The 26695-nt window shown below is 41.0% G+C and overlaps 2 protein-coding genes and 1 long non-coding RNA gene across 4 annotated transcripts in view; all 3 read right to left on the bottom strand.

The window, feature by feature from the left end:
- The window catches only part of LOC107724081 (histone-lysine N-methyltransferase ASH1L-like), a 23882-nt gene extending 11193 nt beyond the window's left edge, over nt 1–12689 (bottom strand). Inside the window, exons 1-9 of the mRNA XM_016532854.1 lie at nt 11737–12689; nt 6652–11017; nt 3216–3942; nt 2073–2246; nt 1887–1981; nt 1442–1515; nt 975–1020; nt 651–759; nt 362–568 (exon numbers count right to left, since the gene is read on the bottom strand). Coding sequence (XP_016388340.1) covers nt 362–568; nt 651–759; nt 975–1020; nt 1442–1515; nt 1887–1981; nt 2073–2246; nt 3216–3942; nt 6652–11017; nt 11737–12312 — 6374 coding nt within the window. The 5' untranslated portion in view covers nt 12313–12689. The remainder of the gene's footprint in view (nt 1–361; nt 569–650; nt 760–974; nt 1021–1441; nt 1516–1886; nt 1982–2072; nt 2247–3215; nt 3943–6651; nt 11018–11736) is intronic.
- Nucleotides 12690–12807: 118 nt separating this feature from the next.
- Nucleotides 12808–18198, bottom strand: LOC107724084 (uncharacterized). Its single transcript, XR_001637994.1, has 3 exons — nt 17991–18198; nt 17024–17129; nt 12808–13005 (listed from the first exon to the last, which is right to left on the bottom strand). It is a non-coding gene; the product is annotated as an uncharacterized LOC107724084 (long non-coding RNA).
- Nucleotides 18199–21592: 3394 nt separating this feature from the next.
- The window catches only part of LOC107724083 (E3 ubiquitin-protein ligase RNF115-like), a 7022-nt gene continuing 1919 nt past the window's right edge, over nt 21593–26695 (bottom strand). Inside the window, exons 3-6 of one of the 2 annotated variants that reach the window (XM_016532857.1) lie at nt 25433–25505; nt 25127–25220; nt 24096–24211; nt 21593–22746 (exon numbers count right to left, since the gene is read on the bottom strand). In XM_016532857.1, the coding sequence (XP_016388343.1) occupies nt 22615–22746; nt 24096–24211; nt 25127–25220; nt 25433–25505 (415 nt within the window). In that variant the 3' untranslated portion in view covers nt 21593–22614. The remainder of the gene's footprint in view (nt 22747–24095; nt 24212–25126; nt 25221–25432; nt 25506–26695) is intronic. The other variant, XM_016532858.1, reaches the window with a different exon arrangement.

Genomic DNA, 26695 nt, shown 5'->3' with positions numbered 1-26695 from the left:
ATATAAATACTGTTCAGTTTCTTGCACAGACCGATCGTTTTGTGTCTTTACACATCAATGTATCGTCACGAGCTGCAGGGTTTAATTTGGTTTTGTTTGTGTATGTTTTTTTGACACTCAAAGCCGTGATTCCCATTCACTTACATTATATGACTGACGGAATGCAACAATTTTGGGTTAAAAATCTTCGTTTGTGTTCTACTGAAGAAACAAAGTCACCTACATCTTGGATGCCCTGGGGGTCAGCAGATAAACATCAAATTTTCATTTTTGGGTGAACTATCCCTTTAACTAAATTGTTGCATATTAAAACTAATTGAAGTATGTGTCTCCTCTTGTTTAAAGGCAAAATGTGGCTAACCTGAATTCCTGTTCGCTGACCACTTCTCCCAAGTACTCGATGATGAATTGGCCGGAATGTAGGGGCTGCTTGGTTCGAATCCCCCAGCCCTTCCCTTCAGCCCGGAAGCGCTCGAGGCACTGCACCCACTCATGCCTCTGGATACGCTGGTTATCACATTGATCATCACAAGGACATGTACTTGGAGAACACTCAGCAAAGATCATCCTGAGGCAGACAGAGATAAGAAAACCATGGGATCTACAGCTGTACTAATGGGTAAGCAGAGGAGAAGAAGTAAGCCTCTTACCTGTTTAGACAGTCATCCTGACAGCCCTTCTCACTGTGCTCTTCAGGCAGCCTGCAGTTACAGGTAGTGGCTTCGTAGCCAGAAAGAGGCTTCACATCCACATAGACATCTAAAAGGGAAAATATTAATGCATTAGTTTCAAACATTTGCAAACATACGCAAGCAAAACACAAAGTGTACAAAAATGAGAGCAGGATAGTCAGGAAGGAATCTATAACTCCCAGTCCTGCCAAATCAGTATATTTATGGAAACTCAAGCATGTTCTGCTCTACAGAGTTGTTGAGCTTATGGGTAGTGACAAAAACTAATGAAAATCTGCTTACTGGATCTGATCTTCTTGTAGAGAGGTACATCAGGTCTCTTGTAGAGCTACAAAGAACAAAGATGTATCCTTGAGTATATGGATTAAACTACTTAAAATCATTATAGATATTAAAACTTGTTTTCAGAAAATATATTCTAAACTAAGTTTATTTATATTACCCCTTTGGCAAAATATTTTTCATGAAGGAGCATAAACCTGATTACATTTTGTTAGATTTATGCTTATACCAAGGGGAAAAGCATTTGCCAATGGAGGGAAGAAAAATTTACTTATTTGAAAACTTAATAATAAACTTAATAATAAAAATAATAATGTTATTATCCTACAAATAAATTTATCTTGTTTAAATTATGTTTATTGGAAACCAAGACCAAAATACTGATTAATAAAATGATTTTGAAGCAAAAAACATAAATGACAAATGCAGCTGTCAACTCAGAGAAAGATGTGGTTTTAAGGAGCTACCTGATCATGTTTCCAAAGCCACAGGATGTCATAAGGCAGCTGGAAATCAATGCGTTTCTGTCTCAAGTATTTCCCTGGACAAACACCGAAAACAAATAGCAGTTACTAATTCAATCTCTTTGTCCTTTCACTTGAGGCTGCGCCATTCCAATATTGAATCAACTAATCACCTCATAACTCATAAACCATAACTAATCAGCCTGATTGCCCATGGGGCCATACATAATGAACTGGTTAGAAATGACAATGAAAGCTGTATACCGGCAAATCCACAAGCTTACTCGTTGAAATAATAGTTCTTTAAAACAGTTAGGTTGAAAAATGAATCCTAAATCAAACTGTCTACCAAACTGCAATTAGATATAGAGATAAATTAAGTGATGCATGTCAAAATCTGCAGATTATTAGAACACAACTGCAAGCTAAGCTTAAATGAAAAACTCACCAACATGAATGGGGGCAGGAAAAAGGCCATACTCATGTTCACCTGGAGTGTATTCTAACTTCTCCTTCTTTAGTTGTAGCAGCTGACTGCGAGGACTGATGGGGAAATGGAGACAGGTTAAGTTTATTTTCCTGGTATATGAATGTTAGATAATAAGACAGGCTTAATGAGTCTGTTCATTCTTACTCGTCAGTCTTGTACACATCAGAGTAAAGCCCAGCCTTTTGAAACTTCTTTTTGGGTGGTCTAGCAACTCTCTTCTCCCGCTGACTGGTCACTGATGGGTTTGGGGCTTGTTCCACGGAAGTAGGGCCTGTGCGCTCTGGGGAGGATTGGCCATCAGGTTTTCCCTCCAGAGCGCTGCAAAGAAAAGCAGTCATTTATTATGAGATTAACCCCCAGTTTCACAGACAAGGCTTAAGCCTAGTCCCAGACTAAAATGCAATTCTGAGCGGTTTCAACTGAAAGAAATTTGCACTGACTGATCTTAAAATATATCAGTGCCTTTGTTTTGTTGCACACCAGTAATGTTTTTTCAAAGGCATGTTAAAAAAAGATTTACTCAAATGTCCTAATTGAACTATGGCCTAATCCTGGTTTAGTCTAAGCCCTGTCTGTGAAACCGGGCCTAAGACTTTTGTGGTGTTTAAGTCAACATTAAATTGATTTGATCATTACAGCAACATTAAAGGTTCTAAAAAGTTTATTGTGGAGGAATGTAAAAAGGAAATTTCAGAGAAAATTAATTAGATTTTACAGAAGCTTTTTTTGTCCAGGATATGGAGACAGAGATGTTTTAAGGTTAGAAAATAGGTTGATTTTGATTTCATGTTGATTTTAAACAGGTTTTGGAGATGTCACGCAATGTATCATATTTATTTCAAGCTTGCATGCTGATCCGTGTTAATTAGGGCTGCACGATAAATCGCATGCGATATTTAACGCGCATCTTGTCAGAAAGTTAAATATCGCATGCGATTTATCGTGCAGCCCTAGTGTTAATTCAAAGCCATTACTCCAGTCTTCAGTGTCACATGATACTTCAGAAACCATTCTAATATGGTGAAATGGTTCTCAATGACTTATTATCAATATTGAAAACAGTTGTACAACTTAATCTTTTTTGTGGAAACAGTGATACATTTTTTAAGATTCTTTGATGAATAGAAAGTTCAAAAGAACAGAATTTATTTGAAATCTTTTTATAACATAAATGTCTTTACTGTCACTTTTGATCAATTTAATGCATCCTTGCTGAATAAAAGTATTAATTTCTTCCAAAAAAAAAAAATCTACATTTTGAACAGTTGCATATTTTGTACTGCATACCTGCGAAAACAATGCATTTCCTCCTGCGTCAACCATCCCCTCCCTCCTTCTGTTCTAGCTCTTGCCATCACATCTTCCTCTCTAGCAGCTGGTCGTTCTTCTTCTTCTTCCTCCCCCTCTCTTTCCTCTGCCGGTTCCTCTTCTTCCTCGTCGCCTCCTTCTGTCTCCCTTTCCCAGCGTTTTCTCTTGCGTCCCTTTCTGCGCTGACTCTGTATTACAGACTCAATGACGTCAACCACGGTGTCTCCCTCCCAAAGCACACTTCCTCTGTGCCTTTCAGGTAAAGGGTGGTTCTCTTGTTCAGATGTCTGTGGTGGGGGCGACGGGGGAGGCGAGGGCAGCGGGTGCTTGCGGGGACGGCCTGGACCTCGTTTTTTCACCATGTTGTTTCCTGTGCGTGCTTGCCTCTGGAGCTTCTTCGCACGAAGGATCTTGTTGACATGGTGCAGGTTGTTTTTGGGAGGGGGCCGATGGGAGTGATGCGAAGGGGGGGAGTCACGACAGCATGCAGGCTGGGAGGAGCACGTGGAGGGACTAGCCTGGCGGCTAGAGGGCCGGAGAGCTGTGACGCTTCCAGGCTGGTCGAGAGTGCAGTGAGAAAGGCAAGAGGCAGAGTGTGAGAGGGATAGGGGAGGGTGGTGGTGATGGTGGTGCCGATGATGGGGACCCTCAGAAACCTCAGGAACAATGGATTGGCCAACTCGGTTCTGTGTGCCAGACACATTTCCTGTGATATTAAAACAAAAGGTGGGTTGAGTAGCTGAAAAATTAAACAAATTAGAACACCAATTAACACAAGTCTCCCCATTGCCCAACGTCCCACATGTGTAATGTGTGTAACACAATGCAAAACCTTAAAAAAAAAAGCAAATAAAAAACTCTTAAATTCTTGGTTAGATCATCTTTTTATACGGCACATTTATTAGCAGGTAAATAACAGAATGGGGAGTTGGGGAGATAAATTAGATTATAGATTGTGTAGAAAAGATACTCATCTCCTAATAGCCAAATTCTGATGTAGCTGAAAATAACTGCCTCACAGATTCAGCAAAAAAGCAGCTACATGTGTTCATGTGTGCAGGGCCTCATTAAATGTGTTCCCTCTATCCTCCATTATCCCTTTAATTAACTTACGCTCAGTCTAACTCACTTTTCAACACAGTCTAGTCTATTATGTTCTCTTTATCTTATCTTTCCATCAGTCAAACCCATCCTTCCATATCATTGTATTTTTTTCCCACAATTTCTCCATGCAAGACATGTTACAAGTCGGGGTTTAAAGGGGTCATGTGATGCGATTTCAAGTTTTCTTTTCTCTTTGGAGTCGGTGTTGTGCATTTTGACCAGTTGATGGGAAAAGTATTCTTAAAATGCATTCAAAATTCGGAATAATTTGTAATATATAATTATTCACGGTATTTAGAAGTGCCCACGATAACAATATCGTGCATATTCATTACCGTGATATATCGCATTACCGAATACCGGCACAAGTTTAATCCCATGTTGCAGCGCAAAAAATAAACATTGCGAGCAAATCATGTGCTCGTGCGACCAGCTGAGAAAGTTAGTTGCAAAAGAGTGACCAGTGGGAAGAATGAGTCTGGAGCCCTGATATGCATTATACAGAGGCAAGAGGAAAAGAAAAAATACCATCGAAAGACAGCAAGTTCCCCTCAGACATACATTCATATAAACTCCTACCCCTAACTGAATCGCGATTTGTTTAGCATCTCAACCGATTTGAATCGTCACATATTTTAATCGATTTTCAACCGGCTCGCGGTTAATCATTACATCCCTATCAAGCACCACTACATATGTGCACCAATTCATCAACTAACACTTCCTTCCAATCACATCTATATTCACAGCCTTAGTCTTATTCTTGTTTTTATCAGCCCCATTTTCCTCCAGCACTTAATCTTCCTCTTTTACTCTCTCATCAGTTTCTTGCTCTCGCTGCTACAGTGAATTAATGGTGCAGTCAATGACCGTTGGATGACCTCATGTCCTGAGCTCTAATCCTGGATTACATACTACACTTTGCAGTCTCACTAGGGACCCTCTATGCATGAGCACATATACACAAACACACTGTCCACCCATCCCAACATGACTGAGAGCCTGCTCTATTATGAAAACTGCTCCGTTTCACCTGGTTCAGCACTGTAACATTTGAGCAGGTGTGTGTGTATGTGTGAGTGTGAAGAAATTTAGCCTATTTGGAATCCCACAGTTGTTGGAGTGTAGAAGAAATTATGCTGGAACTAGCCATTAGTAGACTAGGTAGTAGTGCTGGGCGGTATGACCAAAAATTTATATCACGGTATTTTTATGTTGAGCGGCTATGCGGTGGTTTTGGCTATATTACTTTTTTGTCTCATGCAGCGCACTGCCTGCGTCTGAGTAACAAACTAAAAAAAACAACAAACAAAAAAAGTGCATGTGATATTAACAGACGAACTACGCTCATATTTATAATTCCAAACAATCAGTAAGCGACAGGTGCTAGGAAACGCTGTTTTGTACTCATTTGTACAATCTTCCAACTGAACCATAGCTAAGGTTTATCCAAAAAAGGTTTATCGCTAGGTTTGTCAGTATGAATATTCTATGAATAAAAAGCCGCTAAAAGGGTCTGAAAGTTGCTAAATCTAGTGCTAAAGTCGCGCTCGTGTGTGTGTGTGTGTGAGACGCGGGAGCTGATGGCAGGGGGCGGTGGATATTTGTGGCGGTAAATGATTAGTTCTACAGCTTCAGTTTCTGAACTTTCACGCTTAGTAACACATACAGCTGTGCCCTCATCACAGTGCAACAGTGAAAAGGGACCCCTTTCAAACAGTGTCGCGTTCCGAACGTTGTTTAAGCGACATACACCGGTATTGCAGTATTTTAAAAATTCATATCATAACAAAAATAAACACCGGTATTCGGTATGAACCGGTATACGGCCCAGCACTACTAGGTAGTATACTGTAGGACCTTTAACGACAAGCTGCAACTTCAAGCAGTCTCATATCAATCACTTTAAACAAAATGCAAAATGTTTTTGATTTGATGGCCTGGCCCTGAAATCAATTCGGAACACTGAAAGGAAGTACTGGAAAAGAATCATAAATTTGTGGCATGCACTGAAGCAAGTGACGTCCAATAAAATTTTAGCACAGAATTATGGAGGACGCTGAGGTAAAAACTATTTGGAGAGTGACTACATTTCACTGCATTAATTCTGCAACCTTCACAATGTCAAACTAAATTTGGGTCACCTCAGAAAGCTCAAGCCCAGATTTGCATTCAATATGTAAAAAAAAAAATGTGAGGACATTATTGAACTGAGCATGGTTGTAATGTAAACCATAACCATAGCACATACGTATTACATGTCCAGTAACCTTCACAATATCAGCATTAGTTTGTAAGATTTCTCACTTACCCATCTCTCTTCTTTCTGCAGATGTGGAACGATCCCTTCTCACCGTCCGATCCAACCGTGAAAGACTAGGGCTCTCTGATGTTCCACCTTTTTTGCTGCGACTCCCTTTGAGGGAGGTTCGAGATAGTGCAGATGTGAACAAGTTGGTGTGGTGGCTGGTCTCTGCCTCCTCAATAGGGGAGGCAGCATCTTCTTCATCACTCTCTGAGCACTCGACTGTATTTTGCACATGTCCTTCAGAGAATGCACCAGACCCAGAAAGGGACTGGTTTCTAGAGAGTTTGGAGTAATCTGTTTCAGAACTTCCCATCCTGAACCAGGAGTCAACAGGATGATGCCCCCGGCTCACGCTGCCCAAAGACAGTCGCGAAGGCCCAAGACAAGACATAGAAGCTTCTTTTCGCTTGTACCGTTCTGCAGAAGATGAGGAGGAAGAGGAAGGGGAGTTGGCAGAAGCTGTCTGTTTGTTAGCACTGGAGTCAGCAGAGCCATCTCGGCTGAACCTGCAACGCTGCAGGGACTCTACACTCCCTCGCTCACCTCTTCCGACCCCCAACCCCTCACCTCCTCCAATTCTGCCTCCAATGCTACCTACAACTCCACCAACATCATCACCCTCCTCTTCCCCACAGCGATCACGGTGCTTGTGCCTATGCTTGTGTTTGTGGTGCCAGCCAAATGACAGCTCGGACGACATTGCAGGATAGAGTACTGATGAACGACCACCACCTAGATACTCCTGCCTAAGCAGCTTATGTTTCTTCTTGTGAAATTTTGAGGGGTTAAGAAGCAAGTGAGAGGGGTGATGATGATGGACATAAGAAGGGGGCGGAGGTGGAGGAAAAGAAGGGGAATGAACGTGGTGGGATGGGCCAGAGTGGGAAGCCTGGTGATGGGGGTGGGGGTACAGGGCACTTGCTGGGGTATAACCACGATAGTAGCCAAGTCCCAATGGGGCAGAAGAGTATGGTACACCATAAGAAGGGTGATAGAAACCTCCGCTGGAGAGGGGAAAACCTAGCCCAGGTACAAAAGGTACTTCTGATATAGATTCTCTGAGCTTAGGTGGTCGCCCTCTTTTCTTTTTAAGATCTGGCTTACGGACATAATGAAGTGAATCACATGGGTAGGCTGGGTGGGGTGAATAATATCCACTAAAATTGATCCTGAAGATTGTGGGCAAGAGGTCTCTATGTAGATAGTGATGTGGTGGTGGATTGGTTCCACCTCCAAGGCTGCTGCTGGCTCTGGCACTTCCCAAGGTAGACCCACGGCCCGGGCCTGCTGCCCCAGCACCCAGACCCAAACTGCTACCTAAACGAAGTGTAGGTGTGCGATGACCAATTCGTATTTCACTGAGCTGCACACAGATCTCATCCAAATCAGCCAAAAAGTCTGGGTCTTGCCGACGTGACCGCAGCTGCAGGTACTTCTTCTTGCGTTTGCGCTTTTGCCTTTTTAGTTTGTCATAGCTAGGGCAGCCATGTCCACGTCGTTTGCACTTATGCTTGTGCTTCTCTTTATGTCCAACCAAAGCAGGAGATGGGGCAGCTGGGTGCGGTCTTCTTGTATCAGGTGATGCCCTCGCTCCAAGTGGGGAGGGTGTGGGTGAGGGACGTTCCAAGTGAACTGAAGATGAGTGCCTCCTTCTACCTCTCGAAGAAAGCCCCATTCCAGCTCCCATGGCTGGACCTATGACACCAGGCATTAAGAGTCCACTTGCCATACCCTGTGAGACCCCTAGACCAGCTAAGCCACTTGCACTACCAGCCTTTTCCCCACGGTCTGAGGTGCTGTTGTTGTCTGTCCCAATGCCACTGTCACTGGGTACTGTCTCTTCACTGTGTGATTCACTGACTGGGGAAGGTGTGGCCTCCTTCAGCTCACTAAGAGGAGCAGGAGACGTGGGCAATAGTGGCCTTGGAGGAGAAAACTTTCGATAATGGTAGTGCTGCCGGTAGTGGTGGTGGTAACCCCGGCAAGAAGATTTCTTTTGAGATGGGTTTGCTGTGGATGATGAGGAGCTTGCTACAGTGCGAGCAGAGGGGGCTGAAAAAGTAGGTGGGGGAAAGGAGAATGAGTGGTGGCCCTGATGGGAATGGCTGCAGTGTGGGTGAGATGAAAAATGCACTGAGCCAGGCTCAACAAAACTAGCATCACTAATGGGACTCTGGCCCCCACTTGACTGCGAGAGTGATGGGGAAGGGAACACCTCAGACGGAGGCAACTGGTGTTGCTGGTTTTGCAAGGTCTGTGACTGGTGATGATGGTGTGGGGATGAAGTGTTTGGTGATAAGAAAGGTTCAGGAGGGGGCGTGGGGGCACCTGGGGAGGGATTAGCTGATGTTTTTGGCTTACGACCCCTCCTTTTACCCATATATATTGTCCCCTTTTTGCTAACGTTGATCTGGGGTCCTAATTTGCCCCCAAATGTAGCAGCAAGTGATGATAAAGACTGTGGTTTTGTAGCAGCCCCAGCCCCTGGCGCTCCGCTGCTTCTGGAGCTTTCCTGCTCAGTCCCTGGTTTCGGCCCTAACAGTATCTGGCTCAGGAGCCTCTTCCGTTTTACTGTCTTCATTTTATTAATTTTGCCTATAATCGTCTTCATAATGAGCTGCCCGTTGCCCTTATTACGGAAAGGTTTTTCACCTACTGAAGTATCCCCTGACTCAGGAGCAAGTGTTGGGGGCTGGGTTTCTTGTGGAAGGTTTGGTGGTGAGCGCTTCGGTCGCCCTCGCTTTCTTTGCATGGGTTTAGGTGGATTAAAGTCCACTTCAGGGTGCAAAACAGGGGGATCCTGCTCTTCTTTAGATTTGAGCAGACTGGAGTAGACTTTTGAGGGTACCAGTTTGTTTGGGGTGCGGCCACGTGCTGGTGCATCTAACCGAGGCATTTTGGACTTGGGCCGTCCCCTCTTCTTGGGTGAAGAATCAAAAAATTCTGAATCAACAGGGGACATGCAATTACCAGTGGGAGTCCGTTCCACAGGTTGCCGAGTAGGGGATGAGGAGGAAAGCCCTGATGGCATTGGTTTCTGATGGTTAGAAGCAGCCTCATGTAAAGTCTTGTGGGTGCGACTCACTGCCTTCGTCCAGCGAGGCCGTCGTCCTCGCCGCTTCTTAAGAGGCTTGGAATCCTGCTCAGTTGGTGATGCAGGAGATAGAGCCCCAGTGTCATCGCACAGTGGTGGTGGGCTCCTGCTGGCTCCAGAAGGGTATGAAGGTGAAATAGTGCATTTGGTGGACTCAGCAGGACTTGGTACCCCACTAACACGACTTTCCTGATTGGGACTACGTTTGACTGGGCTTGAGCTCTTACCCAGCTCACTTCGAGGAGCTGACAAAGAACACCTTTCTTTAGCATCTTGCTTCCCTGGCATTGCTAGTGTGGAGCCCTTACTTAAATCTCTGGGACTGTCCGTGTCTTTGTCTCGGTCACGCTCTTTGTCTTTCTCAGTAAACTCCTCTATTTGGGAGGGGCTTGCTCTAGGCCGTGAGGCTAGTGAGCCTGGCAAACCCATGTGACAGCCTGTACTTCCTATTCTTTCTAAGGAGGAGGATGAAGAAGAGGAAGATGGTGGTGATGAAAGAGAAGCCGTGAAGGAAGAATGAGATGGGCAATGCCCAAGATGAGACTGAGATTTCATTCCATTGGTGGTACTGTTGTCAGTGCTATTACTTGTGGATGACGTTGTCAAGCGACTATTGTTTTGAGACAGTGCAGTACTAGTGGTGGTGGTGGTTGTGCTGCTGTTGCTACTGGTGGCCCCTTTTGAAAATCCATCTGATTCGTCTATTCTAGAGGTGCCAGAAAATTTCTCCAGGATACTGTCCTTATTTTTGGACCCATAAGGGCGACCTGGGGGCCGTGAAACCGGTGGTGGTGGGGCAAGGTGCACCGCCCTGGAATAGGTGTTCCTATTGGCCATAGCCCGTTCGGGGCGCTGCAGATTAGAAATTAAGGGAGGTGAGCTACTGTGTGCTGGAGCTGGTGACACCTTCCGGGCTTTTGGCTTAGGGCACTTTGAAGGCGGGCATGTAGCTATGAGCTGAGCAAGCTTCTCAGTTACTGTAGGAGTACCCCAGGCAGAAATTCCCCTTTCTTGTTCTTTCTGCCCCTCAGGAAAATTGTACTGAGGAGTTAAGATACCATCTGTTTTGGGGTCCTGTTGCGATGTGGCAGGTGGGGGCATTGTCGGTGGCGATGGGGCAGGAGCAGAGTTGGTTTGTGGAACATGGTTTTTCTTTCCAGAGGAGGGTGATTTGCTTTCTGTCGTGGGGCGATGAAGATTAAGGGGTCTCTCTGAAGAAGCAACAGATTTTGCATCAGCCTTTCCCTCAGACTTACAGGCATGTTTTGGAGGAGCCTATGCACATAAATAGAAGAAAACAATGAAAATAATTTTACATACCTTTAATTCAGTGTAATATGAAAAATCATGGAACACAAAGAAATAATGCATTGAAATAATGACAAATGTGTGACAAAACTGTGCTGGTTTTCACCTAGTTATTACCAAAATAGGCTAATCTAATTTTGTTTATGCCACTGTTTATTGATTGAATTTTGGAACATTATTACTTGTTTTTTCCCCTCCAAATCAATAAAACAACAGAAGGATTTTAGAGGAAGATGGGAGGAGAAAGGAAAGATGTGTGTGAAACAGAAGATATTATGGGATAAAATTACAAGATATTATGGCATAAAATCAAGGCAAAGAAAGATGAAGAAACAAAAAAAAAGACTGAACAGCAGAGTGCCCTGGATCAGACTGAAAATCATAGTTACAATACAGAGAAATGTGGAACAAACAAAAAATGAAAGAAAATGAGTTTAAGTGTTTACGTGACCGAAAGAGAGGAGTGAGAAAAAAAATGTGGCTAGATTTGCAAAGCTTGTTTATCTGATGAAACCGCATTAGCTTAGTGAAAGGAAAGTGGAATAAGAGGGTCATTTGAGTTTGTCTAGACCTTTCAATCGTGTCACTGTTGGTTTGCATGTTATGTAATTTCAGCTAGTCTCTTTCTTTATTTACAATGTCTTAGACATCTAAGAAATGCTGTGTTAGAAGTTAAACAACCTTACCCTTTTTGCTGGAGCACTTCCATTCACAGGAGTGACTGGGCTGGTGGAAACGGGAGGAGGAAGAGAAGGTGAGGGAGATGCAGCAGCAAGAGCACTAGATGATAGAGGTGCTCCTCGGCTGACAGAGGGGCTTTTCTCTCCTTCTTTTCCACGACTTGGGCTAGAAGTGTGGCTGCTCCCATCATTGGCTCCGGCCCCACGATTAACACGGCCTCCACCTCGTCCTCCACTATGCCTTACAGTGGCTCGGAAGGCTGGACGACACACATAGTTCTCCAGTATCTTAGGAGGCTTCTTCATGCGCTTGGCCTGTAGGCCTATCTTGAGCTTGACATTGCCCTCAGAGTAACTGGTTTCTTTGACCGAGAACTGTGTGGGTTGCTGCTGCTGGTCACTAGTCCCACTTTCAGCACCACAAGTTTCACTTTGTGCCCCATCTCTTGGTTTCTCTCGCTTTTTCTTTTCCTCTTCATCGTCCTTCTTTCCTCCTACTCCCTCTTTCTCGCTTTCTGCTGGAGGGGCGTTGGCAGGGAGCGGGGGCGGCGTAGAGGGCCCCCCCTGTGTCCTCTGATCCATTGGTGATTTAGGGAACAAGGGGGGCTTGAGTGGGACAGGATGTTCTCACTCGCAGGTATAGGCAGGTACTGGAGAACTGTGCAGATGTCAGGTAGGAAGAAGGAAGTGGAATGGAGGGGAAGGGGAAGGGGGGAAAGCAGAGGTTGGAAAAAAATCCTTGTTGGGTTGAAGCAATGTCGTCCCTTCCCAAGTGCCCAGCCCTCTCACCTTCAAACTGAGGAGATAAAAACAAGAGAGGTGGTGTTACGACCAAAAGACAAATTAGCCACACTTCTGAGACAGCCTTAACCTTTAATTTAATTATTAACACAGAATGGCTTTGCAAACATGGATCACCACCACAAATACGACTTTGAAAGATCCAACTAAGGACACAGAAAGGCTAGTCACTAATATCCAAACTATACAGAGACTTTTGATTATGGATTGTTCTGAATTATACACTAAGAAGCCAGACAGGAAGAATCAAAGAGGCTTTTGCTGCCTTTGGGGAACAAGGGGGGCTTGAGTGGGACAGGATGTTCTCACTCGCAGGTATAGGCAGGTACTGGAGAACTGTGCAGATGTCAGGTAGGAAGAAGGAAGTGGAATGGAGGGGAAGGGGAAGGGGGGAAAGCAGAGGTTGGAAAAAAATCCTTGTTGGGTTGAAGCAATGTCGTCCCTTCCCAAGTGCCCAGCCCTCTCACCTTCAAACTGAGGAGATAAAAACAAGAGAGGTGGTGTTACGACCAAAAGACAAATTAGCCACACTTCTGAGACAGCCTTAACCTTTAATTTAATTATTAACACAGAATGGCTTTGCAAACATGGATCACCACCACAAATACGACTTTGAAAGATCCAACTAAGGACACAGAAAGGCTAGTCACTAATATCCAAACTATACAGAGACTTTTGATTATGGATTGTTCTGAATTATACACTAAGAAGCCAGACAGGAAGAATCAAAGAGGCTTTTGCTGCCTTTTTTTTTTACAACTACACTGCCTTGTGTTCTGATAAACAAATATGATCACATGCACACTTTTACAAGAATAATGCTTAAAAAAAAAAAACAACATGTAACATCATGTAAACACATTTTACCAGATAAAAGTCATAAACAATTTGACAAAAAGCAGACTTTTGATTTTTGCCCATTTGTTTTATTGGGCTCAGCACTTTAACCAGTAGACTAATTCAACGTGCCAATGTATCTGTTTACCTTTTCATCAAAACTGGAGATAAGATTTTCTTGTGTTAGCTATGTTTGATAACACTGATTTTTGATGGTTGTCAGCATTTTGCTGTACATGTAAACACTCAATGTTTCATTTCAAGGTGGCGTATCAACCACTTTTACACTACTTTTTTGGAGTCCAGCCCCAGTCCCATAATGATCAAGACCTTTTTGCAAAACATCACCTTGTATGCCACAGAAAGAAATAAGTCACAAGGACATGAAATGATTTTGCAATATTAGTTTTATGTGAACCAGCCTTTCAATATTCTTATAGCAGTAAAGTTAACAAACAATTAACAATGCTTTTTTTTTTTTTTTTTACAATCGCCTTTCTAATAAATTGACCTGGATTATAAAAGACAGAGAACATAAATTTTTTTGGAATGCACAAAAAAGTACTGGGGGCTTGACAAAAGTAACCTTATGCCCCTTACACACCTCCAAAACAAAAGGCCACTGAGTAATTTAGTACTGCACCGACCACAGGTGCTTTCTGAGGGTCAAATCATTGAGAGGCGAGTCTGAGCAGTGACCTCAGCATAAAGGGCCCTCTGGGAGACAGAGGATCCAGTCACCTTACCGAGCCCTTTTATAACTGCCAATCAGAAAAGCGCAGAGTGAATGAAAGACCAGGAAAGAAAAGGAAAAAGAGAGGGTAGAGCAACAGAAGCGGACAGTTTCTTTATGCCCCGCTGAGAGCAATGGTTTAAAGATTACACAAGTCTATTAAGAACGCCTAGGTCATTGGAATGCTACACGAATGGTTACGGCCGTTTAGTGCTCAGCACGAGAAAAAGCTCCAAGAGCCATTTTACGGAGTGTTGTTTCATTAGTGGTGGTCTTTTATATTGAGAAAGTCGTTTTCTGTGAAATCACCACAACTATAAACCATGCTCCAGAACTTGGGAGTCCTGCCTTCCTTCTCTCTACTCCGACCTCTCACTGTTTACTATAATTACTCACCCCATTTCACTTAAACACGCCCTTTCCCTGCCATTCGCCCTTTCCCGTTTCACACACGGCCATCCAAAAATCACACCTCTCTTGTTCTCTGCCCGACCTACCCTTTCACCCCATTCTGTCACTCTCTTCGTCCTCTCACTCATTCAGTCTCCCTCTAACACTCACTTGGAAATCTAACAGTACAGCGGTCAAACTAGAGTCGTTGTGCTCCTGCTAATCGAAAACACATTTCCCCAGCGCTCCCTCCCTCCGTCTTTTTTCCCTGGTCCGTCCCTCCCTTCGTGACAATCATGCCCCTATTTCCTCAGCGCTCTGGGTCGTACGCCGCTTCTCGTTTCGGTGTTATTCGCTCTCTCTTCCCTCCTCTCTTTGCGGAGAAGATGCAAAAAATAAATGCTACCTTGTAATGTAAAATGGCTGAGAGAAAAGTCTTAAGGGAAAGCTGTCGTTTGCAACAATCCAACACTTTAAGTTTACATTTATGCATCTGAAGCAACGGGAATCGAACCCATGCTCTTGGCGTTGCAAGCATCATACTCTACCAGTTGAGCTACAGGAACAAAACAAACAAAAAGTAACCAACTAAAAATGATTTTATTTTACAGTGGTCATGTTACAAATATTACATGCTACTATAATTAATTACTACAATGTAAACTATTACTTTTCATTCATTTACATACATTACGTATATGTAAACACGAACGCTACACAAGTGTGACCAGATAAAGCAAATTTTCTTAGTGTAACATCAAAGTAAATTTATCAACAAACAAAAAGGAAACGCTTAAGTCAGTGATTCTTCTGCTTCCTCCTCCATCCACGCTTCTTCAGCACCTGTCATTCACGACTCTTTAATCTATGCTTGTTTTGGCAGCACAGATACAAAATATACTAACTCTGTGTATTTAGACAGTCTTTCTTCTGCTATGAAATTACGTGCCCGCGTTTCTTCTATGAGCACTGAAAGCCACAACCTTCAGCCAGCCAAAACACACTGCAGGACAAATTGGGAGGCAGTGACAGTTGAGTTATAGTTTAGATTTAGTGAGCCTGAGGGTAACTAGATGGCAAGAAGAAAAAGCATTGGCAAACTACATCTAAAAACTATTAAAAATATGGTGTAGAGGACTTACAGCAGACAAACAGCATCTACTCTTTTTTCACTCTACTGTAGATATAGTTTGTCTATGCTTCTTCAAAACCAGCATTTAAGCTACAAGATCGCGTCATATTAAAGTTGCAATGAAACACAAGTAGCGATTCTTTTCTTCCATATTGTGATGTACACCGAGTGATTATTGAATAAGAAAAAAATGGTTCATGGTTCTATCAATGGTTCACTAAGTTCTATCCATCAGTTGTCAAAATGATGTCTAGACCTTTTTTTAGGAAGTGAACTTCTCTTTTTTTTTGACATTTTTGTGATTACTTTTAACCAGCTGGTCTCAAAGTGATTTTTAGTGTAATTCATCACATCAACCATGAACATGTTGTAATGTCTACATCATTTTAGTCTTTACTTTGAACGATATATTTAAATATTGTGCATGTTCTCTCGGTCACAAAAAATAAATGCAACTTTAATTTATTTTCTCACCTAAAAATGCAATGCCATTCATATATTAAATGTCCCACTGTAAGCCAGGCAAGGAGTGTATACATCTCCCAACGATTCATTTATCTTCTACAACTTTGCATCAGATGCCATCAGAAAGGACCACAAAACTAAACTAAACGGTCTAACACAGGGGTGCCCAAACTCGGTCCTGGAGGGCTGGTGTCCTGAAGAGTTTAGCTCCAACCCTAATTAAACACACCTGAAGCAGCTAATCAAGCTCTTACTAGGCATACTAGAAACTTAAAGGCAGGTGTATTGAGGCAAGTTGGAGCTAAACTCTGCAGGACACCGGCCCTCCAGGACCGAGTTTGGGCACCCCTGGTCTAACACAATGATCTATTAATCTGCACTCATATTTCAAACACAATGCGTCTTGGCTGGATCCTTTCCGACCACAAACTAAATGCCTAAAAATCACGCCTATCCACTCAAACATCACTCAGTCAGCGGGAAGTTCAGTTCTGGTTTCCTTGACAGCTGTGTCAGAGGTCAAAGGTGGCTCAAAGGCTCCAGACACCACTTTCTACACTTCTCAAGACCTCTGAAACAATGGCAAAACTATAACCAAGCAAAGGCGCGCGCAATTTGCACGTGCAACGAACCCTATTGTGAGCGAGGTTAACTGAGGATGATCTACTCGCAGGTGCTTCTAAAGGTTAGTTTCTATCAAATGAACACGTAAAACTCAGTGGCCAAAATGCCTTGTGAATGAACACCGCAACATTTTACTAAACAGCATTACGTACTAGCGACAACAAACAAAGCTCTTGCGCTACATTTCATGCATCAAAACACTGCATTTTCCTCACTTGTTTTGACAGATGTCTTAGTAAACCAAGCACCCCGTTTAAAGCATTAAAGCACGTTTTCAGTCTAAATGCAGAATTAATTAACAAGTTGCTCACCTTAACAGCGGTCCAGAACGGCGTTCACATAATTTGCGATCAAAATCCTCCCTTCGTACGCAACAGAATAGTCGCTCGGATATTTATCTTGAAATCGCTGATGTCCCTAAAAATGAAGCAAAAGGAAAATACGGTCACATTTCTCGGAAGAACATTCCAACCAATGCATGGCATAACAAAATATTCGTCTAGTGTGTATATCCAGTCATCCCGCAAAAATGAGCTGGAACGATATTTATCTAACGTGAGGCGCACTGGTCACGGTTTATGATCCTAATATAGCTAGCATAGCTCGTTAGCAAAGAGCGTATCTTGAGCTTAACCTTAAATTAGAACGGTGTGTCAAACTAGACTGTATGAAACAATAATAGCAAGTTATTAGACTGAGACTGTTACTACAAAGGGATGTCAGAATACCTTGCTGCCATTACAATTTTGAAAGACAGATGTCTGTGAGCAAGGTAAGTTGGCTTTGCCCAACATCGCGGCTATAACCCCACGTATACAACGTCAACGGTCATTCAATTCACGTCTCTGTGTTGTTTACTACCCCACAAACGAGTGAATTCACTCTAGGTAGATCGTACCATTAAACCCATACTCTAATGGTCTGTCCTGTCAAGCACATTTGCTGGAATGGCTAGCTAACCCCGCGATCCGTCCACACGACTAGTAATGTAACGTAACGAAGCAGCGGCTGTTGGTGGGGATCACATTAGTAAAGTGTTCCCTTCTCGCCCAGGCCGTCAATAAAAATCCAACAATAGCATAAAAACATCCTCGGAAGGACCAAAAGAAGCGGAATACAAAATTCTAACGCTCTTCGGGATGAGCCCTACACGGGTTATTAAAAACACGAACTGTCAACAAAATGGCGGCTGCTGCGTTGAGTCAACAGAGCACCCGAAATGGATCTCTCCCTCAAATTCTTCGCCCTCTCCCTCGTCTTCTATGTGGCGCTCGTTACCCGTGATAATCCGATGTGTCGCCCGAATCCCTCTCCGGGTCCGCGTTAGTCGAGCTCAGACGCGTCGGAATGGGCCTCTCTCGTTAATCGGGCCTCCATGTCTGCTAAGCCCGTATCGTTTCTGTCAGGGCATTCTCACAGTCAGAGCGGGAGGAGGAAAGGAGGGGGAGAAGGGAGGGGAGTCGAGGGCAGTTGTCGAAGGCTGTTCGCTATGTTTCCATCCACCTATTTTTAATACGCATTTTGGGATATCGCATAAAAAAAACGCTGGGTGGAAACGCTAAGATGCGCATGAATTCTAAAAATCTCAAGTAGGATAAATTTCATATCCGGTAAGAAAACATGCGCATAAACTACGATGGAAACACTTTTTTACTGAATAAATTCCTTAATGCGCATCAAAAAAGTCATGTGACTTTGCGATGGGGCAGCATAAAACTGAACCAAGCATTGACCGATCTCGTTGCACAGCATCTGAAATGCTAGTTTGTCATTCTAAAATGCTTGAGCAAAGTCTCGTCAAAGTGATTCGTTATAATTAACTCCAAGAAATGCGTTCCCAAACAGCATGCTCCGAAAATAAAATAACATGACCGCGTTTCGTCTGCGCGCTCTGAAGCAAATACAAATTTATTGTATACACAAATTATATACAGCTTCTACTACTGCAGCAAATTTAGTTTTCTTCGTGATGTATAGTGCAAGTTAATCAGGAAGTGACGATTTTGTTCTCTTCAACTCCCAGGATGGAAATGGTGCTTTATTCGCAAATGTTTTATGCGATATATTTTGTAACTTTGTATGGAAACACTTTCTCCCTGCTTGTGCGGGGGATACAAATTCAAACACTTTTAAACAAAATGCAAGATTTGTTTGCTTTCCTCGGATGAAAATGTAGAGCAATAAGACGTTTAATATTGAATTGCCAAAGAACGTTCATTCCCAAACCTGAAAGGGGGGTTGTGTTGTCGTACGCTCGTGGCAGTGTTTACCCAAAGTGAAATATCGAGACTCCCGTGGGAATCATAGCCGTGAGGCGGGTTGTGTGACTGTATGAGTGAGCACTGAGCAGAATCCATTCATTAGGAGAGCAGCAACGCATCCTTCTCGTTCACTTTAGGACCCGTTCACATCAAGGGCGATATATAACTGTAAAGTTTTAATAACCGTTCTATGGGAAGAGGGAAGTCCATACCACAATTATAAAGGATCGTTCACATCAAGAACGTTAACTATAGCGTAGGTACAACTCACGACAACGTCCTGTTTATAATAAGCGCTCACTGAAATTATGTAGTCTGCCGCTTTAAATGTTCGCGATTTTTTTTTTTTTTAAAGCGGGGTGGATTTTAATTGGCTGTCAAATTATTTGATCGTTCTTTAGATCGTTCCGGAAGTTCCAACGTTTGGTGTGGACTTCTCTATTCTCCTAGAATTAGAATGTTATTAAATTATATAATTATAGTTCGTTAGTTGTGGTTAGTTATAATGTAAAATAAAATAATTATTATATTGTTTTTCTTAAATACTCGTTTATATTTTACAGTGAAATATTAATATGAAAAAATTAAAATACTAATTATTCAAATCACTTTTTTTTTTCCAGCTGATGAACGATAAATTAAGTGACATCCAATCAGAATCCACCTGACTTTAAAGAGCTCGATGCAACTTCAGCGTGCACTTAGGCTACAATAAACAGAAGGATGAACTATTAGATGTTCCAAGTCTGAAGGAAACTATGTTCATGAACAAAATTAACGAAATGAAAACAAACAAAATGTGTATAGGCTACATACTCTCTCGGCCTCTGAATATATTTATACAAACAAATTAGTAAGTGATAATATGACTCGGTTGTGATTGTGAACGACTTTTTTAAACGAATGGTTGAGCATATGACTCACAAAACAAAACTCACTTGACGCCACCTACTGGCGTAACGAGTTAAACTGCAAAAAAGGGCTATTGAATGAGTCTTTTTAGTTGACAGATTCAAGAGTTAGTTAGATGAATCAAAATACCAGCCGCTGTTGCGAAAGGGCAACCATTATAACAATTTTTGGCTCCTGAAGAGGTGTCGTTGTCTCAGTCTTTAACTACAGTAAAATATCGACACTCTCACGGGAATTGTAGCTGTGGAGAGGGTTGTGTAACTGTATAAGTGGGCGGAATTCAGTAATTAGAGCAGCAATGACAATTGAAACCTGCTTTTTATTTGACCTTTTACTTTGTCCACACAAAATCCCACTGAACTTTTGGATCAGGTTTGGAGGAGGAGGGACGGTGAAATACAGTTGCGCAATCCATATGGTTATTTTTTAACATTGATCTAAGTGGCTGGGCAATTCTGCATTTACACAAGTGCCTAGTGTCTTATTATAACATGTCAAGTTATTATTATTGCCGGGGTATTGCTTCATGAAAAAAAAAATATTAATAGCCAGCCACGTGACTTATTTATTTCTACTAATAACGCAAAAATGACCTTGGTGAAACAGGTGGAAATCAAACTTCATGGTTTATAATATATAGTGAAACTGATGCTGTTTCATAATTAATATGTTAGGTTTTTAAGCTGCAAATGAGATAATTAGACTGACTGACTGCATGGCATAGTGACGTGTTGCACATTAATGACAGAAATTAATTAGGAAGCTGGGCATTCAGCAGCTTCCTTATCATACAAAATGTAACGACAGATGTCATTTGAAACAATATGTGACATGTTATCAGTTAATGCAAATCTACCTCTCACAATATGCAAACCTTACGTTATAACTTGTACATTGTACATTGTAAAAGTAGTATTATTACAATTTTAAACATCTGTTTTAATATAATTTAAAATGTGATGGCAAAGCTAGATCTTTTAAGACGCCATTACGCCAGTCTTCAGTGTCACATAATCCTTCAGAAATCATTCTAATATGCTGATTTTGTGTCCAAGAAACATTTCTGCAATCTTGAAAACAGTTGTGGTGATTATTATTTTGTGGAAACTGTGATGCATTTTTCTAGGATTCTTTGAAGAATAGAAAGTTCAAAAGAACAGCATTTATTTGAAATAGAAATCTTTTGTAACACTATAAATTTCTTTACTGTCACTTTTGATCAATTGAATACATCCTTGCTGAATAAAAAGTAATAAATCATAATATAACTTGTTTAATTCCACACCAAGCTTAAATAAAGTATTTGGTCATTTTGAAATTAAATATGTAAAATAAATGTTTACCTAAATTACAGTTTTGTCTTGTTTTTTATCATCATCGTTTTTCATCATCACCGTCAAAAACCCCATATACTTCACACGCTCTGATGCCTAAAACTCCCAAATATTGTCTTAACAAATATTTATTTATTTGTTTGAGAGTGCAATATGTAGGCCTGCCGCAATAATCAATATATCGACTTATCGCGCAATAAATATTCTTAAATATTAAAAGTTTGTCATTTGGAAATGTGTAGGCCTTCTTGCATTATTATGCCGTTACATTACAATTATATATTCAGTGGCATAAAATGATCTTTAAAATGACAATAATATCGCTTATCGCAATTATTTGTGGGGCAATATATCGCACAACAAAAAGGTGTTATCGTGACAGGCCTAGCAATATGTAACAGGTTGGCCTGTGGGTAATGTTATGTGCATTTTTCTAGTTATTCAATGTAACTTTTTTTTTTTTCTTTTTTTTCTTGTAAACATTTGACCTTTATCTGTGTGATAGTGTGGTATAAAATTCCAAATGACACTCAAAATGTTCAAAGGCCATATTGCAAAGAAAAATCATGAGTGGGACTGTGTCTCAATATTAAAATATGTAGCAGTCAAGGAACCCTGAGGATTAGCACCAAGAGGATCATCAAGAAGAGCTCTAACAGCTTCATAACTTGTGAATACAATAAATACGATTCTTTTTCTATCCATCCACAAGAACCCACAAAATAGCAATGTCAAACAGAAAACAACAGTGCAAACTATCAACCCAAAACATGTACAGTACAACAGACGAAAAGTTTAACAGTGCAAAACTTGAGTAGGTCTAAATCTTTGCATTTCTATGATACCTTCCTAAGAGTGAAGGCATGTGCGGAGCAGAGGTCATCCATTGACAGGTAAGGGAAAGTGAACTGTGCGCTTACTTCATTGTGAGGTATTAAAACAGGAGCTCTGAAGAAGCTATAGGGTAAACGTGTGCCGTGCCATTAAATATGCATATGCAACTTGAACTACATCCCCTGAGACATCTGTATCATCTATCTCAGTACTCGTGAGCTCCAGTCCTGCGGCCCGCCTAAGAGACTGTGTTTGTTCCAAACTGGAATTTTTAAAATTGATTTAATGCATCACATGTGTGCTGTGTTAGTTGAAATATGTAAGTTTAGGTTGGACTGTAGACATCATTGGTAGGATTTTGGGCACAACTGTACATTGCAAAAACACAAATAACATATATAACTGCTAATCAGACCGATACTGACTGAAAGAGCCTCAATTAAAATGTGTTTTGAAATAGAAGGCACTCTTTTTAGGGGCTCTGTGAAGCACTGACGCACAGGGCTGTGGTGCTTCTCTCTGTCCTGGATTGATCAGCATAATAAAGGAAGGAAAAGGAGGCTAAAGAGTCTCAAATGTGCTACATTCCTCTACATTCGTCGGTGAGGGAATTGCCCCTGGAGGTCCTGCCTGTGGCTGGAAACCCCGGTCTTCACCATCCAGACTTTCCCGGCAGACAGGGCAGGTGTCGTGCTATTAACATAAAACAGTACAAATGAGGACAGAAGAGTAATTGTCTTATTTCTTCATGTACATTTACATTTACATTTAGTCATTTAGCAGACGCTTTTATCCAAAGCGACTTACAAATGAGGACAATAAAAGCAGTCAAAACTAACAAAAGAGCAACAATATATAAGTGCAAATGACAAGTCTCGGTTAGCCTAACGCAGTACACGTAGCAAGGTGTATATATATACATATATATATATATATATATATATACATACATATTATACACGCATATACACACACACACAAACAAAGAAAAACAAGTAGATAGAATAGAAAAAATAGAAAGCTAGTGTTTGTTTTTTGTTGTGTGAATTGAATTCATGTACACTACTATTCAAAAATTGTGGGTATCTATGATTTTTTATAAAGAAATTAATACTTTTATTCAGCCAAGAACACATTAAATTGATCAAAAATGACTGTAAAGACATTTATAATGTTACCAAACAAATTGAATTTCAGATAAATGTCCTTTTTAATTTTCTGTTCATCAAAAAGAATCCTGAAAAGACAAAAATATTAAGCAGCACAACTGTTTTCAACATTGATAATAATAATAAATGTTCCTTGAGCACCAAATCAGAAGGATCATGTGATATGAAGCCTGGTGTAATGGTGCTGCTGAAAATTCAGCTTTGCCATCACAGGAATACATTACATTTTAAAATACATTCAAATAGAAAACAGTTATTTTAGATTGTAATAATAATAGATTGTTTTTTTTGTTTGTTTTTTTAATTAAATAAGTCCAGCCTTGGTGATCAACTGACGTTTTTTTTCAAAAGCATTTAAAAAATCTTACCGACCCCAAACTTCTGAATGCTAGTGTAGGTTATTTTACCACGTAATTTAGTTTTACATGACACATGGTTTTCAAATATCATTAACATCTAAACACATTTCAAACCTGTCACCTCAAATTCATGTTTGCAGTATGACTGTGTGCAGTGATGTAGACGGTAAAGTCTGTTCAAGTAATGTTAACCACAAAGTTTATTGTGCTCATAAATCGAAACCTGGCATTTTAAAAACCCACTGGAAATTCCCGAGGGTGAATTGGGTCGGTCTACAAATTGATGTCACAACTGACCAGCTCTATGGGCTTTAATTAGTCCATTAGAGTAAGGCTGTTTGTCCTCTGTCCACTAGAGGTCCTTCCAAACATTTTGCTTGCGAGTTAAATACGGTATAACCAACGATTATAAATGGCCGGGCTACCACTATTTACTAAATTAAGCCTTATTCTGTTAAAAACATGGGTCTGATGACAAAAGATCCAGTGCTACGGTCATTTATGAGACTCATACCAGTTGTAGCCAGGGTACAATACAGTTGCTGTGAAAATAGTGCAGACAGGGCAGCTGTCGGACAGATTCCCCTTCAGAGTACTCCTCTCTACACACAGGGCATTCCAGCTGGCATGCTGTAAGAGAGACGTAGAAAAAAAAAATGTGCACATGAAAAATGGAGAGAGCAATTGTCAAGTGCTGCTTATACTGTCAAACAGAACCCTGAAAATTAAAGGCATAGTCCACCCAAAAATGAAAATCAAAAAAACAAAATGGATCTGTGTGATTTTAAAAGCAGTGCATTGTGTATATGCCATATTCATATAAAAAATGACCATAGATTCATATTTCCCCCTCAAATTACTGAGTGATGAGCTACAAATCAGTTTGTTCATTCAGTTACAAGTTTCTTAAAGGGACAGACCACCCAAATATCAAAATTCTGTCATAATTTACTTAATCTAATGTTGTTGCAACTTGTATAATTTTCTTCATTCTGCTGAACACAAAAGAAGATATTTAAAGAATGTTGGTTGCCAAACCGTTTCGGCTCCCATTGAGTTCTGTTGTAATTCCATATAATAGAAGTCAATGGGAACTGAAACTGTTTGATTATCAACATTCTTTAGAATATCTTCATTTATGTTCCACAGAACAAAAAAAGTCATACAGGTTTGGAACAACATGAGGTTGAGTAAATGATAGAATTTTCATTTTTGGGTGACTGTCGCTTTAAAAAAAAAACTTGCAACTGAATGAACGAACGATTTGTAGCTCAGCGATAAACAACACGAGGGGAAAAATGTGAGTCTCTGGAAACATTTGATATAAATATGGCTTCTACACAATGCACTGCTGTCAGAATCGTACATATTCATCATGTTTTAACACTTTCCAGCTCACCCTCTCCATACTCAATACAATAGTCTGCCAGGAAAGCAAGAAAAATGCTTCCTGGAGGTGACCAGAAATATGTGAACAGCCCTGTTTTACTTTATAGCACTTAAAATGAAGTGTGCATGGTGACTCAGAGGATTATGGGAATTTACCAGCCTGTTCTGAGGAGATGCTAATGGTGGGGAGAGATGAGATCATCTCCTTCTCAGCAGGAGGGGGGCCGGTATTTTCAGACTGACCAAGCAACTGGAAGAGAAAAAAAAAATCTGCAGCGGTTGATGAGCAGGATATTTCTAATGCTGCTTTAATTTCAGCAAGAAAATTCTATTATGTGCTTGACTCAAGCCTGGGGGCAAATTTAAGTGCCAACAGACAAAATGCTGTGAAGACCAATGAGGCAAAAAGGTTGAGGACATGAGTCATATCATCAGATTGTCACTGATGTCAGTGTGACTCACCTGTGTGATGACCACATCTAGACCTCCTTGTCTCCAAGCATAATCTCCAGGGTTCGAGTGCAGCATGCTAGACCTGAGGAACAGGTTATTGATAAATCATTGAATGGATTTGTAGGTATTGTCTTGACATATGCAAATGAATGTGTTTGTAGGACAAAAGGGCACATTGAATATCTTTTGTTGGTTCTGGAACAACATTCCTGTCAAACAACGGAGGTGATGGGTTGATATGAATATTGTTTAAGCCCAGCCAAACCCAAAATGTGTTTGATCGATTGATTAAAGGGATACTCCACCCCAAAATGAAAATTGTGTCATTAATCCCATGTCGTTCCAAACCTGTAAAAGCTTGGTTCGTCTTTTTTGTTTTCTTCGCGTACAAAAAGTATTCTCGTCGCTTCATAACGTTACGGTTGAAACACTGATGGCAGATGGACTATTCTGACGATGTCTTTCATACTTTTCTGGACCTTGACAGTGTAATTTACTTGGCAGTGAATGGGACAGTCACAAGCCTCCCGGTTTTCATCCATAATATCTTAAATTGTGTTCCGAAGACGAACAAAGCTTTTACGGGTTTGGAACGACATTGGGGTAAGTGATTAATGACAAAATTTTCATTTTGGAGTGGAGTATCTCTTTAAAAGGAATGTTATTTATGGAACATATTGGGCCTCATTTACTAAACGAACATACGACAGAAAATTGGGCGTACGGTCGTTTCAATGCACAACTTGGAATTTATTAATATGGGCGTGAGCGGTGGCTGCGATCAAATCTCACGTCTGGTCTCAGCTCGTGTACGCAAGTTTTTGAGTTACCTTAATTTGCGCGCATCATAGTAAATATGGTGGAGAATTGTAGAATGACAGCATTTTGTTCATTTTTATTTTCCCGACCGTCAAACGAAGCTCATTAGTCGATCGTTAACCAGTAAGATTAGAATGTCTTTTTTGTTTTATATTGTTTTATAGGGTTTTTTGTTTTTAGCTTTATATGCGCGAATAGAAGCGTAAACAAGACCATGAGGATTCAATCGTCTCATCATGCACCTGCAGCGCTTCTGTGAAAGGAGAAAAACAGAAATTAAGTCTATAAAAGGAATAAAATAAATAGGATCACACAAAATATATAATAAGCTATAATATAATTAACAGATTAACAAAAGGAAAAAGAAAAAACTGTGCAAAAAGTATAGGCTACGATCGTTTTTGTGACACTCTTAATGCATTTAATTTATTTTCTTTATATCTTTATTTGATT

The sequence above is a fragment of the Sinocyclocheilus rhinocerous genome, unplaced genomic scaffold (genome assembly GCF_001515625.1).
Source record: "Sinocyclocheilus rhinocerous isolate Xijiao unplaced genomic scaffold, SAMN03320098_v1.1 scaffold335, whole genome shotgun sequence".
NCBI classification, from domain to species: Eukaryota; Metazoa; Chordata; class Actinopteri; order Cypriniformes; family Cyprinidae; genus Sinocyclocheilus; species Sinocyclocheilus rhinocerous.
The sequence above is the reverse complement of the archived record's forward strand: the minus strand, read 5'-3'. Positions and strand labels throughout refer to the sequence as shown.